Consider the following 15,626-nt stretch of genomic DNA (forward strand, 5'->3'; position numbering starts at 1 on the left):
TCCCCAAGGTGTCCCCACGATGTCCCCATGTCCCCAGGCTGTCCCCACGATGTCCCCAAGGTGTCCCCACAATGTCCCCATGTCCCATGATGTCCCCACGATGTCCCCAAGGTGTCCCCAGGTGTCCCTAGTTGTTGTCCATGGTGTCGCGGATCCAGGCTGTGAACTCGCAGACGCGCGTGTAGACCCCGGGGTGTCCGGGCAGGGCGCAGGTCTGGAGCCCCCAGGACACGATGCCCTGCAGGGTCCCATTGCAGGACAGGGGACCCCCGGAGTCACCCTGGGGTCACACAGGGGTCAGGGGTCACCCAGGGGTCACCCAGGGGGTCACTCAGGGGTCACTCTGGAGCCCCCAGGACACGATGCCCTGCAGGGTCCCATTGCAGGACAGGGGACCCCCGGAGTCACCCTGGGGTCACACAGGGGTCACTCAGGGATCACTCGGGTCACTCAGGGGTCACCCAGGGGTCACTCAGGGGTCACCCAGGGGTCACTCAGGGGTCACTCAGGGGTCAAGGGTGCAAGATTTTGGGTGGGTTTTGGTGTTTTGGGGGCTGATTCTGCCGAGTTTGGGGGTGGAATTTTGGGTGGATTTGAGGCGGAATTTGGGCGGATTTTGGGGGAATTTGGGGCAAATTTTGGGGCTGATTTTGCCGAATTTTGGGGGGGATTTTTTTGGTAGATTTGGGGCAGATTTGGGGCAGATTTTGGGGCAAATTTTGGGCAGATTTGGGGCAGATTTTGGGCAGATTTTGGGGCAGATTTTGGGCAGATTTGGGGCAGATTTTGGGCAGATTTTGGGGCAGATTTTGGGGCAGATTTGGGGCAGATTTTGGGGCAGATTTTGGGGCAGATTTGGGGCAGATTTTGGGGCAGATTTTGGGCAGATTTTGGGGCAGATTTTGGGGCAGATTTGGGACAGATTTTGGGGCAGATTTTGGGGCAGATTTTGGGCAGATTTTGGGCAGATTTTGGGGCAGATTTTGGGGCAGATTTTGGGGCAGATTTTGGGGCAGATTTTGGGGCAGATTTTGGCAGATTTTTTGTCAGCTTTGGGGCAGATTTGGGACAGATTTTGGGCAGATTTTGGGGCAGATTTTGGGCAGATTTTGGGCAGATTTTGGGCAGATTTGGGGCAGATTTTGGGGCAGATTTTGGGGCAGATTTGGGGCAGATTTTGGGGCAGATTTTGGGGCAGATTTTGGCAGATTTTTTGTCAGCTTTGGGGCAGATTTAGGGCAGATTTGGGACAGATTTTGGGGCAGATTTTGGGCAGATTTTGGGGCAGATTTTGGGGCAGATTTTGGGGCAGATTTGGGGCAGATTTGGGGCAGATTTGGGGCAGATTTTGGGGCAGATTTTGGGCAGATTTGGGGCAGATTTTGGGGCAGATTTTGGGCAGATTTTGGGGCAGATTTTGGGGCAGATTTTGGGGCAGATTTGGGGCAGATTTTGGGGCAGATTTTGGGGCAGATTTGGGGCAGATTTTGGGGCAGATTTTGGGGCAGATTTGGGGCAGATTTTGGGGCAGATTTTGGGGCAGATTTTGGCAGATTTTTTGTCAGCTTTGGGGCAGATTTGGGGCAGATTTGGGACAGATTTTGGGGCAGATTTTGGGCAGATTTTTGGTAGATTTTGGGCAGATTTTGGGGCGATTTTGGCGGATTTTGGGGCCGATTTTGGCGGATTTTTTGGCAGCTTTGGGGCATCTTTGGTGCGCGTTCTGTTCCCATTTTGGGGCGTGTCTGGGGGGGGCGGGGTTCACCTGGCAGGAGTCGACGCGGCGGTCGCTGACGCCGGCGCAGAGCATGCTGGGAGTGATGCGGCGCGGGTAGGCGCGGCGGCAGGCGGCGTCCGGCAGCAGCTGCACGTAGGCGCAGATCAGGCGGCTGGGCAGGGTCACTGTGGGGTCAGCCGGGGGTCAGCGGGGTCGGGACACCCCCAGGACAGGCCCGGGGTGGTCAGGGGTCACTCAGGGGTCACTCAGGGGTCACTCAGGGGTCACTCGGCGCACTCAGGGGTCACTCGGGTCACTCAGGGGTCACTCAGGGGTCACTCAGGGGTCACTCGGCGCACTCAGGGGTCACTCAGGGGTCACTCGGGGCACTCAGGGGTCACTCAGGGGTCACTCAGGTCACTCAGGGGGCACTCGGGGCACTCAGGGGTCACTCAGGGGTCACTCAGGGGTCACTCGGGGCACTCAGGGGTCACTCTGGATTTTTCTCTCCATTTTTGACCATTCCACCCCCGATTCCCCAAAAAATTCCTCCCCGCCCCCCCTCCCCCTCCCCCCCCCGATTCCGACTTTTCCCTGGATTTTCCGCTCCGTTTTTAACCAGTCCCAGCCCAATTCCGTCCAAACTCCCCCCAGAGACCTCCTCCCCGGCCACTGGCCCTGACCCCTGACCCCTGACCCCTGGCCCTTGACCTCTGATGACTCCCGTGCCCTGACCCTGTGGGCTGGTGACCGTCTCCTGACCCCTGATGACCCCTGATGACCCCTGATGACCCCGGATATCCCCTGATGGCCCCTGATGACCCCGGATATACCCTGATGACCCCTGATGACCCCCTGATGTCCCCTGATGACCCCGGATATACCCTGATGACCCCTGATGACCCCTGATGTCCCCTGATGACCCCGGATATACCCTGATGACCCCTGATGACCCCTGATGACCCCTGATGACCCCGGATATACCCTGATGGCCCCTGATGACCCCGGATATACCCTGATGACCCCTGATATCCCCTGATGACCCCTGATGACCCCTGATATCCCCTGATGTCCCCTGATGACCCCGGATATCCCCTGATGGCCCCTGATGACCCCTGATGTCCCCTGATGACCCCGGATATACCCTGATGACCCCTGATGACCCCGGATATACCCTGATGACCCCTGATGACCCCTGATGACCCCGGATATACCCTGATGACCCCTGATATCCCCTGATGTCCCCTGATGACCCCTGATGACCCCGGATATACCCTGATGACCCCTGATATCCCCTGATGTCCCCTGATGACCCCGGATATCCCCTGATGGCCCCTGATGACCCCTGATGTCCCCTGATGACCCCGGATATACCCTGATGACCCCTGATGACCCCTGATGACCCCCGGATATACCCTGATGACCCCTGATGACCCCTGATGACCCCGGATATACCCTGATGACCCCTGATGTCCCCTGATGACCCCGGATTTACCCTGATGACCCCTGATGACCCCTGATGACCCCGGATATACCCTGATGACCCCTGATGACCCCTGATGACCCCGGATATACCCTGATGACCCCTGATGACCCCTGATGACCCTGATGACCCCCGCTGTCCCCCGCCATCCCCATACCCTGGGGGCTGGTGACCGTCCCCTGACCCCTGATGACCCCTGATGACCCCGGATATCCCCTGATGACCCCTGATGACCCCGGATATCCCCTGATGACCCCTGATGACCCCTGATGACCCCTGATGACCCCTGATGACCCCCCGCTGTCCCCCGCCATCCCCATACCCTGGGGGCTGGTGACCGTCCCCTGTCCCCTGATGACCCCTGATGACCCCTGATGTCCCCTGATGTCCCCTGATATCCCCTGATGTCCCCTGATGACCCCTGATGTCCCCTGATGTCCCCTGATATCCCCTGATGTCCCCTGATGACCCCTGATGACCCCTGATGACCCCGGATATCCCCTGATGACCCCTGATGACCCCTGATGACCCCCGATGACCCCCGCCGTCCCCCGCCGTCCCCGTACCCTGGGGGCTGGTGACCATCCCCTGACCCCTGATGACCCCTGATGACCCTGATGACCCCGGATATCCCCTGATGACCCCTGATGACCCCTGATGACCCCCGATGACCCCCGCCGTCCCCCGCCGTCCCCGTACCCTGGGGGCTGGTGACCGTCCCCCAGCCGGACAGCATGCAGGACGCGCCGGGCCGGCCGCAGGCTCGGGGCAGGGCCAGCGGCCGGACGCTGCGGCCGATGACCACCGGCCGGTCGAGCTTCAGCAGCGCCAGGTCGCTGTCCAGCGTGGCCGGGTCGAAGCGCGGGTGGGACAAGGCCAAGGTCACCCGGCGCTCCTGCTCCGTCCCCTCGCGACGCGTCAGGTCGTCCTCGCCCAGCCGGACACGGAGACCCCTGGGGACAGCGGGGACAGTCAGGGGGGTTGGGGACAGCGGGGGACAATGGGGACATTGGGGGGGTTGGGAACATTGGGGACAGTCAGGGGGGTTGGGGACAGTCAGGGGGGTTGGGGGACAACGGGGACAATGGGGACATTGGGAGGGTTGGGGACCTTGGGGACAGTCAGGGGGGTTGGGGACAGCGGGGACAATGGGGACATTGGGGGGGTTGGGGACCTTGGGGACAGTCAGGGGGGTTGGGGACATTGGGGACAACGGGGACATTGGGGGGGTGAGGACAGCAGGGACAGCGGGGGCGTGGGGACAGCGGGGACAGTCAGGGGGGGTGGGGACAGCGGGGACAATGGGGGCATTGGGGGGGTTGGGAACATTGGGGACAGCGGGGACATTCAGGGCGTTGGGGACAATGGGGACATTGGGGACATCAGGGAGCTTGGGGACGTTGGGGACATTGAGGGGGCTTGGGGACATTTTGGGGGACTTGGGGACAGTGGGGACATTGGGGGGGTTTGGGGACTGTCCCTGTCAGGTGTCCCCTGTCCCCGGGGGATGTCACTGTCACTGTCACTGTCACTGTCACTGTCACCTGGCATTGCAGTGAGCAGCAGTCAGCACCCACCGGGGTCACACCTGTCCCTGTCCCTGCCAGCTGTCCCCTGTCCCTGTCCCTGTCCCCAGGGGTGTCCCTGTCCCTGTCACTGTCATTGTCACCTCTTGTTGCAGTGGGCGGCGGTCAGCACCCACTGCGGCCGCACCAGGACCCCCCCGCAGCGCAGCGGGTGGCACTGTCCCTGTCCCTGTCCCCAGGGGTGTCCCCTGTCCCCGGGGGTGTCCCTGTCACTGTCATTGTCACCTCTTGTTGCAGTGGGCGGCGGTCAGCACCCACTGCGGCCGCACCAGGACCCCCCCGCAGCGCAGCGGGCCGTAGAGCAGCGCCTGCCAGGGCTGCGACATGGGGACACACGGGTAGCCGCCGATGATCCTGTCCTCGTCCCCCTCGGGCGACACGGGGACGCAGGTGACACCAGCGCCGTCCCCTTGAGCCTGCTGGCCCGGGGGACACGGCGGCGGCTGCGACAGGGTGACACCTGCGGGGACAAAGGGACGGCGGGCGTGGGGACGGTGACACCCCCGGGACACCGGGGTGGGGACAATGGGACACCGGAGTGGGGACAATGGGACACCGGGGTGGGGACAGTGACACCCCCGGGACACCGGAGTGGGGACAGTGACAGCCCTGGGACACCGGGGTGGGGACAATGGGACACCAGAGTGGGGACAGTGACACCCCCGGGACACCGGAGTGGGGACAGTGACACCCCCGGGACACCGGGGTGGGGACAATGGGACACCGGGGTGGGGACAATGGGACACCAGAGTGGGGACAGTGACACCCCTGGGACACCGGGGTGGGGACAATGGGACACCGGAGTGGGGACAGTGACACCCCCGGGACACCGGGGTGGGGACAGTGACACCCCTGGGACACCGGGGTGGGGACAATGGGACACCGGGGTGGGGACAATGGGACACCGGGGTGGGGACAATGGGACACTGGAGTGGGGACAGTGACACCCCCGGGACACCGGGGTGGGGACAGTGACACCCCCGGGACACCGGGGTGGGGACAATGGGACACCGGAGTGGGGACAATGGGACACCGGGGTGGGGACAGTGACACCCCCGGGACACCGGGGTGAGGACAGTGACACCAGGAGTGTCCCCTGGGCCACCAGGGGTGACATTTCCCATGAGGACAGCAGGGGTGACACCTCCGTGGGGCCATGGGGACACGTGTGTCACCTCCACGGGGACAGCAGGTGTGGCACCTTTGATGGGGACAACGCCACCAGGAGTGTCCCCCTGGGCCACCAGGGGTGTCACCTCCCGCGGGGACAGCAGGTGTGGCACTTTTATGGGGACAAGCGTGTCACCTCCGTGGGGACAACAAGGGCGGCACCTCCGTGGGGACAAGCAGGTGTGGCACCTTTATGGGGACGACGCCACCAGGTGCGTTCCCCAGGTGAGCTCCTCAGGTGTGCTCCCCAGGTGTGCTCCCCAGGTGTGTTCCCCAGGTGCGTTCCCCAGGTGCGTTCCCCAGGTGTATCCCCCAGGTGTGTCCCCCAGGTGTATCCCCCAGGTGTGTCCCCAGGTGTGTCCCCCAGGTGTGTCCCCCCAGGTGTGTCCCCAGGTGTGTCCCCCAGGTGTATCCCCCAGGTGTGTCCCCAGGTGTGTTCCCCCAGGTGTGTCCCCAGGTGTATCCCCCAGGTGTGTCCCCAGGTGTATCCCCCAGGTGTGTCCCCAGGTGTATCCCCCAGGTGTGTCCCCAGGTGTGTTCCCAGGTGTATCCCCCAGGTGTATCCCCCAGGTGTATCCCCCAGGTGTGTCCCCAGGTGTATCCCCCAGGTGTGTCCCCAGGTGTATCCCCCAGGTGTATCCCCCAGGTGTGTTCCCAGGTGTATCCCCCAGGTGTATCCCCCAGGTGTATCCCCCAGGTGTATCCCCCAGGTGTGTCCCCAGGTGTGTCCCCAGGTGTATCCCCCAGGTGTATCCCCCAGGTGTGTCCCCAGGTGTGTCCCCAGGTGTATCCCCCAGGTGTGTCCCCAGGTGTGTCCCCAGGTGTATCCCCCAGGTGTATCCCCCAGGTGTATCCCCCAGGTGTATCCCCAGGTGTATCCCCAGGTGTATCCCCAGGTGTGTCCCCAGGTGTGTTCCCCCAGGTGTGTCCCCAGGTGTATCCCCCAGGTGTGTCCCCAGGTGTGTTCCCAGGTGTGTCCCCAGGTGTATCCCCCAGGTGTATCCCCCAGGTGTGTCCCCAGGTGTGTCCCCAGGTGTATCCCCCAGGTGTGTTCCCAGGTGTATCCCCCAGGTGTATCCCCCAGGTGTATCCCCCAGGTGTATCCCCCAGGTGTGTCCCCAGGTGTGTCCCCAGGTGTATCCCCCAGGTGTATCCCCCAGGTGTATCCCCCAGGTGTATCCCCCAGGTGTGTCCCCAGGTGTGTCCCCAGGTGTATCCCCCAGGTGTGTCCCCAGGTGTGTCCCCAGGTGTATCCCCCAGGTGTATCCCCCAGGTGTATCCCCCAGGTGTATCCCCCAGGTGTGTCCCCAGGTGTATCCCCCAGGTGTATCCCCCAGGTGTATCCCCAGGTGTATCCCCCAGGTGTATCCCCCAGGTGTATCCCCCAGGTGTATCCCCAGGTGTATCCCCCAGGTGTATCCCCAGGTGTGTCCCCAGGTGTATCCCCCAGGTGTGTCCCCAGGTGTATCCCCCAGGTGTGTCCCCCAGGTGTATCCCCCAGGTGTATCCCCAGGTGTGTCCCCAGGTGTGTCCCCCCAGGTACCTGAGAGCAGCAGCAGCAGCAGCAGCGGCTCCACGGCCCTGAGGTGACACCGGGAGGTGACACAGGTGACCCCCCCCCACTGCCCCTCCCCCTCCATTTTTCCCCATTTTCCTCAATTTTCCCCATTTTTTCCCCAAATTCCCCATAATCCCCCCTCATTCCCACCAATTTTTCCCGATTTCCCCCCATTTCCCTCCCCTTCCCATGTTTTTTCCCAATTCCCGCCTTTTTTTTCCCCATTTTCCCCCATTTCCTCCCCGTTTTTTCCCGTTCCCAAATTTTCTCCATGTTTTTTTTTCCCATGGCCCCCAATTTTTCCCATTTCCCCCCAAATTTCCCCCATTTTTCCCCTTTTCTCCCCATTTTTCCCTCCTTTTCCCTATTTCCCCTCCATTTTCCATTTATTTCCTCCCTTTTCTCCCAAATTTTCCCTCATTTCCCCCTTTTTCCTTCCCCCATTTTTCCCCCCCATTTTCCCCCATTTTTCCCCATTTCCCCCCTTTTTCCCCTCAAATTTTCCCATTTCCCCCCATTTCCCCCATTCCCTCATTTTCCCCTAATTTCCTCCTTTTTTCCTCCATTTTTCCCCTTTTCCCCCCATGTCCCCCATTTTTCCCCATTTTTTCCCCATTTTTTCCCCATTTTCCCCACTTTCCCCCGTTTTTCCCCATTTCCCCCCATTTTTCCCCATTTTCCCCATTCCCCCGTGTCCTCACCGCCGTCCCATCCCTGTCCCCGCCGTCGCCTCCGTCCCCCCCCTTTTCCCCCTCATTTCCCCCCATTTTTCCCCATTTTTCCCCCATTTTTCCCCCCATTTTCCCCCCATTTTTTCCCCCATTTCCCCCCATTTCCCCCATTTTTTCCCCATTTTTCCCATTTCCCCCATTTTTCCCCATTTCCCCCCATTTTTCCCCATTTTCCCCATTTCCCCCCATTTTTCCCCCCATTTCCCCCCAGTTTCCCCCATTTTTTCCCCATTTTCCCCCATTTTCCCCCCATTTTTCCCCATTTTCCCCCCATTTTCCCCCCATTTTTCCCCTCATTTCCCCCCATTTTCCCCCCTTTTTTCCCCGTTTCCCCCCATTTTTCCCCCATTTTTCCCCATTTTCCCCCCATTTCCCCCCATTTTCCCCATTTTTCCCATTTCCCCCCAGTTTTCCCCATTTTCCCCCATTTTTCCCCCATTTTTCCCCCATTTTCCCCCCATTTCCCCCCAGTTTTCCCCATTTTCCCCATTTTTCCCCCCATTTTCCCCGTTTTTCCCCATTTTCCCCATTGCCCCGTGTCCTCACCGCCGTCCCATCCCTGTCCCCGCCGCCGCCTCCGTCCCCCCCTTTTCCCCCTCATTTCCCCCCATTTTTCCCCATTTTCCCCCCATTTTCCCCATTTTCCCCGTTTTTTCCCCATTTTCCCCATTCCCCCCGTGTCCTCACCGCCGTCCCATCCCTGTCCCCGCCGTCGCCTCCGTCCCCCCCCCTTTTCCCCCATTTCCCCCCATTTTCCCCCCATTTTCCCCATTTTTCCCATTTCCCCCCATTTTTCCCCCGTTTCCCCCCATTTTTCCCCCTTTTTCCCCATTTTCCCCCCATTTCCCCCCATTTTTCCCATTTTTCCCCATTTTTCCCCATTTCCCCCCATTCCCCCCCATTTTCCCCCATTTTTCCCCATTTTCCCCCCCTTTTCCCCCATTTTTCCCCCATTTTCCCCCCCATTTTCCCCATTTCCCCCATTTTTCCCCCATTTTTTCCCATTTTTCCCGTTTTTCCCCATTTCCCCCGTGTCCTCACCGCCGTCCCATCCCTGTCCCCGCCGTCGCCTCCGTCCCCCCCCTTTTCCCCCATTTCCCCCCATTTTCCCCCCATTTTCCCCATTTTTCCCATTTCCCCCCATTTTTCCCCGTTTCCCCCCATTTTTCCCCCTTTTTCCCCATTTTCCCCCCATTTCCCCCCATTTTTCCCATTTTTCCCCATTTTTCCCCATTTCCCCCCATTCCCCCCCATTTTCCCCCATTTTTCCCCATTTTCCCCCCCTTTTCCCCCATTTTTCCCCCATTTTCCCCCCATTTTCCCCATTTCCCCCATTTTTCCCCCATTTTTTCCCATTTTTCCCGTTTTTCCCCATTTCCCCCGTGTCCTCACCGCCGTCCCATCCCTGTCCCCGCCGTCGCCTCCGGCCGCCGGCCGCGCCTGTGGCCGCGGTTTTGTGGCCGCGCCCGGGATCTCGCTAATCCCGGGATCTCGCTAATCCCGGACGCTCTGACTCAGCCGCCCCTCCCCCTCTGGCCCGCTTCGCTCCCCCTTTTCCCCTCGCCTCTTCCCCGCTTTTCCACCCGATTTCTTTCCCATTTTTTCCCCGACTTTTCCCAGTTTTCCCTGATTTTCCCCCGATTTTCCACCCCATTTTTCCTTTTTTCCCCTCATTTTCCCCAGTTTTCCCTCATTTCCCCCCGATTTTCCACCCCATTTTTCCTTTTTTCCCCTGATTTTCCCGGTTTTTCCTCATTTTTCCCGATTTTCCACCCCATTTTCCATAATTTCCCCTGATTTTCCCGTTTTCCCCTCATTTTTTCCCGATTTTCCACCCCATTTTTGCCTCATTTTCCCCTAATTTTCCCCAGTTTTCTCCTCGGTTGTTCCCCGGTTTTCAACCCGATTTGTTTTCCATTTTTGCCCTGATTTTTCACAGTTTTCCCGATTTTCCCAGTTTTCCCACATTTTTTTCCCTGATTTTCCCCAGTTTTCCCTCATTTTTCCCGATTTTCCACCCCATTTTTGCTTCATTTTCCCCTGATTTTCCCATTTTCCCTCATTTTTCCCGATTTTCCACCCCATTTTTGCTTCATTTTCCCCTGATTTTCCCCAGTTTTCCCTCATTTCCCCTGATTTTCCCATTTTCCCTCATTTTCCCCCGAATTTCCCCCAGTTTTCCCTCACTTTTCCCGATTTTCCACCCCATTTTCCATCATTTTCCCCAGATTTTCCATGGATTTTCCCCGGTTTTCCCTCATTTTCCCTGATTTTTTTTCCTCCTTCCTGCCCGTTTTCCCCTGATTTTCCCCTGATTTTTGCCTCCTTTTTCCTGGATTTTATCCCTTTCTGCCCATTTTATCCCAAATTTCCCCCATTTTTCCCCTGATTTTCCCCATTTCCCCTCATTTTCCCCAGATTTTCCCCATTTTTGCCCATTTCCTCCAGATTTTCTCCAGTTTTGCCTCATTTTCCTCCGATTTTCCCCATTTCTGCGTTTTCCCCCTCAGATTTTCCTCTTTCCTGCCCGTTTTCGCCTCATTTTCCCGGGATTTTGTCCCTTTCCCCCCAGTTTCCCCCATTTTTGACTCTTTTTTTCCCAGATTTTCCCCATTTTTCCCCGTTTTCCCAGATTTTCCCCATTTTCCCCCTTTTTCCCCAGATTTTTCCCCATTTTTGCCCCTTTTTCCCCAGATTTTTCTCCATTTTTCCCATTTTTGCCCCTTTTTTCCCGGATTTTTTAACTTTTTTTTGCCCCTTCCTCCGCGATTTTCCCCCATTTTTGCCCCTTTTTCCCAGATTTTCCCCATTTCCCCCCCTTTTTTCCCAGATTTTCCACAATTTTGCCCCTTTTCCCCCCAGATTTTCCCCATTTTTGCCCCTTTTTCCCAGATTTTCCCCATTTTCCCCCTTTTTTTTCCTAGATTTTCCACAATTTTGCCCCTTTTTCCCCCGGATTTTTCCCATTTTTGACCCTTTTTTCCCAGATTTTCCCCATTTTTGCCCCTTTTCCCCAGATTTTCCACAATTTTGCCCCTTTTTCCCCGGATTTTTCCCCATTTTTGCCCCTTTTTCCCCAGATTTTCCCCATTTTTTGCCCTTTTCCCCGGATTTTTCCCCATTTTTGCCCCCTTTCCCCAGATTTTCCCCATTTTCCCCCGGATTTTCCCCATTTTTGCCTCATTCCCCCCCCAGTTTTGCCCGTTCCTGTCCATTTTTCTCCTTCCCTTGGATTTTCTCCTTTTCCGCCCTTTTTTGCCCTTTCCTCCCCGAATTTCCCCGTTTCCGCCTCGTTTCTCTCACATTTTACACCTCCCCACCCGTTTCCCGCTCATTTCTCCCCGCTTTTCCCAATTTTTCCCTCATTTTCCCATTTTTTTCCCTCTTTCTCCCTGCTTTTGCCTCCTTTCCCCTCGTTTCCCCCCCCACTTTCCCCCCTCCCTTCCCACATTCGGGTTTTCCCACTTTTCCTCCTTTTTTACCCATCCCCCCCCATTTTTTCCCACTTTTGCCCCATTTTTTCTCGCTTTCCCTCCGCTTTCCCCCAAATTTTACCAGTTTTTCCCAATTTTGTCCCTTTTCTCCCCCATTTTGCCTCTCTGGGGCTCGTTTTCACAGGTTTTCCCCCATTTTCCCTCATTTCCCACAGATTTTCTCCCTTTACTCCCCGTTTCCTCATTTTCCCCCGGTTTTGCCCATTTCTACATAATTTTTCCTTTTTTGTTTTTTTTTCCCCTTTTTCTGCCCATCTTTCCTCATTTTCCTCTGATTTTCCTCCATTCTTCCCTCTTTCAACCCGATACTTCTTCAAAGTTAATTTAAATTAAATTAAAATTAAAATTTTTTTTTAATTTTCTAGGTTTTTTTTTTTAATTACCCTTTTTTTTTTTTTTCTCTCCCTGGGTAATTTTTTAAAATTTAAAAAACGGTAATTTTATTTATTTATTTATTTATTTATTTATTTATTTATTTATTTATTTTCTCTTTTCCTGGAGGAAAAACGATCCAAAAATGGGGAAAATATGAGGGGAGAAAAGTGGGAAACGGGAGGGGGAAAGGGCGGGAAATGGGAGGGGAGAAGGCTCCCAGTGTTCCCAGTTCAATCCCAGTTTGTTCCCAGTTCGTTCCCAGTTCGTTCTCAGTTCATTCCCAGTTTGTTCCCAGTTCACTCCCAGTTTGTTCCCAGTTTGTTCCCAGTTGGTTTCCGGTTACGTTCCCAGTTTGTTCCCAGTTTGCTCCCAGTTCGTTCCCAGTTCGTTCCCAGTTTGTTCCCAGTTTGTTCCCAGTTCGTTCCCAGTTCGTTCTCAGTTCGTTCCCAGTTCACTCCCAGTTTGTTCCCAGTTCACTCCCAGTTCGTTCCCAGTTCGTTCCCAGTTCATTCCCAGTTCGTTCCCAGTTCGTTCCCAGTTCGTTCCCAGTTTGTTCCCAGTTCACTCCCAGTTCGTTCCCAGTTCGTTCCCAGTTCGTTCCCAGTTTGTTCCCAGTTCACTCCCAGTTCGTTCCCAGTTTGTTCCCAGTTTGTTCCCAGTTCGTTCCCAGTTCGTTCTCAGTTCGTTCCCAGTTCGTTCCCAGTTCATTCCCAGTTCACTCCCAGTTCGTTCCCAGTTTGTTCCCAGTTCACTCCCAGTTCATTCCCAGTTCGTTCCCAGTTTGTTCCCAGTTCACTCCCAGTTCATTCCCAGTTCGTTCCCAGTTCGTTCCCAGTTCACTCCCAGTTCGTTCCCAGTTCGTTCCCAGTTCGTTCCCAGTTCATTCCCAGTTCGTTCCCAGTTCGTTCCCAGTTCGTTCCCAGTTCGTTCCCAGTTCATTCCCAGTTCACTCCCAGTTCGTTCCCAGTTTGTTCCCAGTTCATTCCCAGTTCATTCCCAGTTCGTTCCCAGTTCGTTCCCAGTTCGTTCCCAGTTTGTTCCCAGTTCACTCCCAGTTCGTTCCCAGTTCGTTCCCAGTTCGTTCTCAGTTCGTTCCCAGTTCGTTCCCAGTTCATTCCCAGTTCACTCCCAGTTCGTTCCCAGTTTGTTCCCAGTTCACTCCCAGTTCACTCCCAGTTCGTTCCCAGTTTGTTCCCAGTTCACTCCCAGTTCATTCCCAGTTCGTTCCCAGTTTGTTCCCAGTTGGTTCCCAGTCGCCTCCCAGTCCTCCCAGTTAGTTCCCAGTTGCCTCCCAGTCCTCCCAGTTCATTCCCAGTTCGTTCCCAGTTTGTTCCCAGTTGGTTCCCAGTTGCCTCCCAGTCCTCCCAGTTGGTTCCCAGTTGCCTCCCAGTCCTCCCAGTTGGTTCCCAGTTGGCTCCCAGTGCTCCCAGTTGGTTCCCAGTTGGCTCCCAGTGCTCCCAGTGCGGCTCTGGGCTGTCCCCAGTGCCACCAATGACCTCACCCCCCTCCCCAGCCAATCAGATGACGGAGCCAGACGCACTCTCAGCTGTGATTGGCCTTTATTGCGGAGCAGGGGGCGTGGCCTCGGCCGGCCCCGCCCCCGGGGCGGGCATCGCAGTCTGGTAGATCACCACGGGCTGGGGGCAGGACAGGGAGGCGGGGTCAGTTTAGGCCACACCCCCTGCCCCACCCCCATGCCCGTAAAAGGAAGCGTGAACATTACAAACCACGCCCCCTCATTAATGACGGTGGCCACGCCCCCCGTGTCACTCACCACTGGCCGCGCCCTGGGGCGCCCCCTGGCGGCCGCCACGCAGCCAATCACGGCCAGGACTCCGCCCGCCGCCGATGACATCATCAGCAGCACGTGGGTGCCCAGCAGCGCCCCCTGGGGGACGGGAAATGGGGGAAAATCGGGGGAAATCGGCTCAAAACTGAACCGGAAATCGGCCCCGAATACGACCCTAAAACCGGCCCTAAACCGACCCAAACCTGACCCAAAAATGACCCGGAACTGATCCCAAAGTGATCCGAAATTGGTTAAAATCCGACCCAAAATTGACCCAAAAATGACCCGGAACTGATCCCAAAGTGATCCGAAATTGGTTAAAACCTGACCCAAAATTGACCCAAAAATGACCCGGAATTGATCCCAAAGTGATCCGAAATTGGTTAAAATCCGACCCAAAATTGACCCAAAAATGACCCGGAATTGATCCCGAATTGATCCGAAAATGGATTAAAATCCGACCCAAAATTGACCCAAAAATGACCCGGAACTGATCCTGAATTGATCCGAAAATGGATTAAAATCCGACCCAAAATTGACCCAAAAATGACCCGGAATTGATCCTGAATTGATCCGAAAATTGGTTAAAATCTGACCCGAAATTGATCCAAAAATGACCCGGAATTGATCCTGAATTGATCCAAAATTGGTTAAAATCCGACCCAAAATTGACCCAAAAATGACCCGGAACTGATCCCAAAGTGATCCGAAATTGGTTAAAATCCGACCCAAAATTGATCCATAACTGACCAATAACTGACCCAGAGTGACCCACAGTGACCCAGAGTGACCAATAACTGACCCAGAGTGACCCAGAGTGACCCAGAGTGACCCGTAACTGACCCATAACTGACCCAGAGTGACCCAGAGTGACCCGTAACTGACCCATGAGTGACCCAGAGTGACCCAGAGTGACCCAAACTGACCCATAACTGACCCATAACTGACCCAGAGTGACCCAAACTGACCAATAACTGACCCAGAGTGACCCAGAGTGACCCAGAGTGACCCATAACTGACCCAGAGTGACCCAAACTGACCAATAACTGACCCAGAGTGACCCAGAGTGACCCATAACTGACCCATAACTGACCAATAACTGACCCAGAGTGACCCAGAGTGACCAATAACTGACCCATAACTGCCCCAGAGTGACCAGCAGTGACCCCTAGTGCCCCATAGCGACCATTAGTGACCCGTAGTGACCCGTAGTGACCACTGGTGACCGGAAGTGGCCGCTCACCTGTCCGGCCGGGCCCAGGTTGTAGCACCAGGGGCAGCTGTGGGGGACGAGCAGCCCCTGCACCCCCATGGCCAGGAAGGACACGATGGACGCCACGATGTCCAGCCCCAGCGCGGCCCGAGCCTGCGGCCAGAGTGACCACTGAGTGACCGCTGAGTGACCGCTGAGTGACCAGCAGAAAGTGACCCAAAAATGACCCCCAAAATGACCCAAAAATGACCAAAAAGTGACCTAAAGTGGAGCCACGAGTGACCGCTGAGTGACTGCTGAGTGACCGCTGAGTGACCGCTGAGTGACCACTGAGTGACCGCTGAGTGACCGCTGAGTGACCAGCAGAAAGTGACCCCAAAATGACCCAATAATGACCCAAAAATGACCAAAAAGTGACCTAAAGTGGAGCCACGAGTGACCGCTGAGTGACCGCTGAGTGACCGCTGAGTGACCAGCAGAAAGTGACCCCAAAATGCCCAAAACTGACCC

At 56.4% G+C, this 15,626-nt stretch overlaps 1 protein-coding gene across 1 annotated transcript; it reads right to left on the reverse strand.

The window, feature by feature from the left end:
* Positions 1–127: 127 nt before the first annotated feature.
* On the reverse strand, positions 128–7,596 carry LOC136306023 (kallikrein-14-like). The gene is made up of 5 exons (XM_066209372.1): positions 7,500–7,596; positions 5,012–5,246; positions 3,900–4,153; positions 1,766–1,902; positions 128–280 (listed from the first exon to the last, which is right to left on the reverse strand). The coding sequence occupies exons 1-5, from the start codon at positions 7,594–7,596 to the stop codon at positions 128–130; spliced, it is 876 nt and encodes a 291-aa protein (XP_066065469.1).
* Between the last annotated feature and the right edge of the window lie 8,030 nt (positions 7,597–15,626).

The sequence above is a fragment of the Chamaea fasciata genome, unplaced genomic scaffold, assembly GCF_029207755.1.
Source record: "Chamaea fasciata isolate MVZ Bird 193981 ecotype frontalis unplaced genomic scaffold, bChaFas1.0.hap1 SCAF_903, whole genome shotgun sequence".
Classification (NCBI taxonomy): domain Eukaryota; kingdom Metazoa; phylum Chordata; class Aves; order Passeriformes; family Sylviidae; genus Chamaea; species Chamaea fasciata.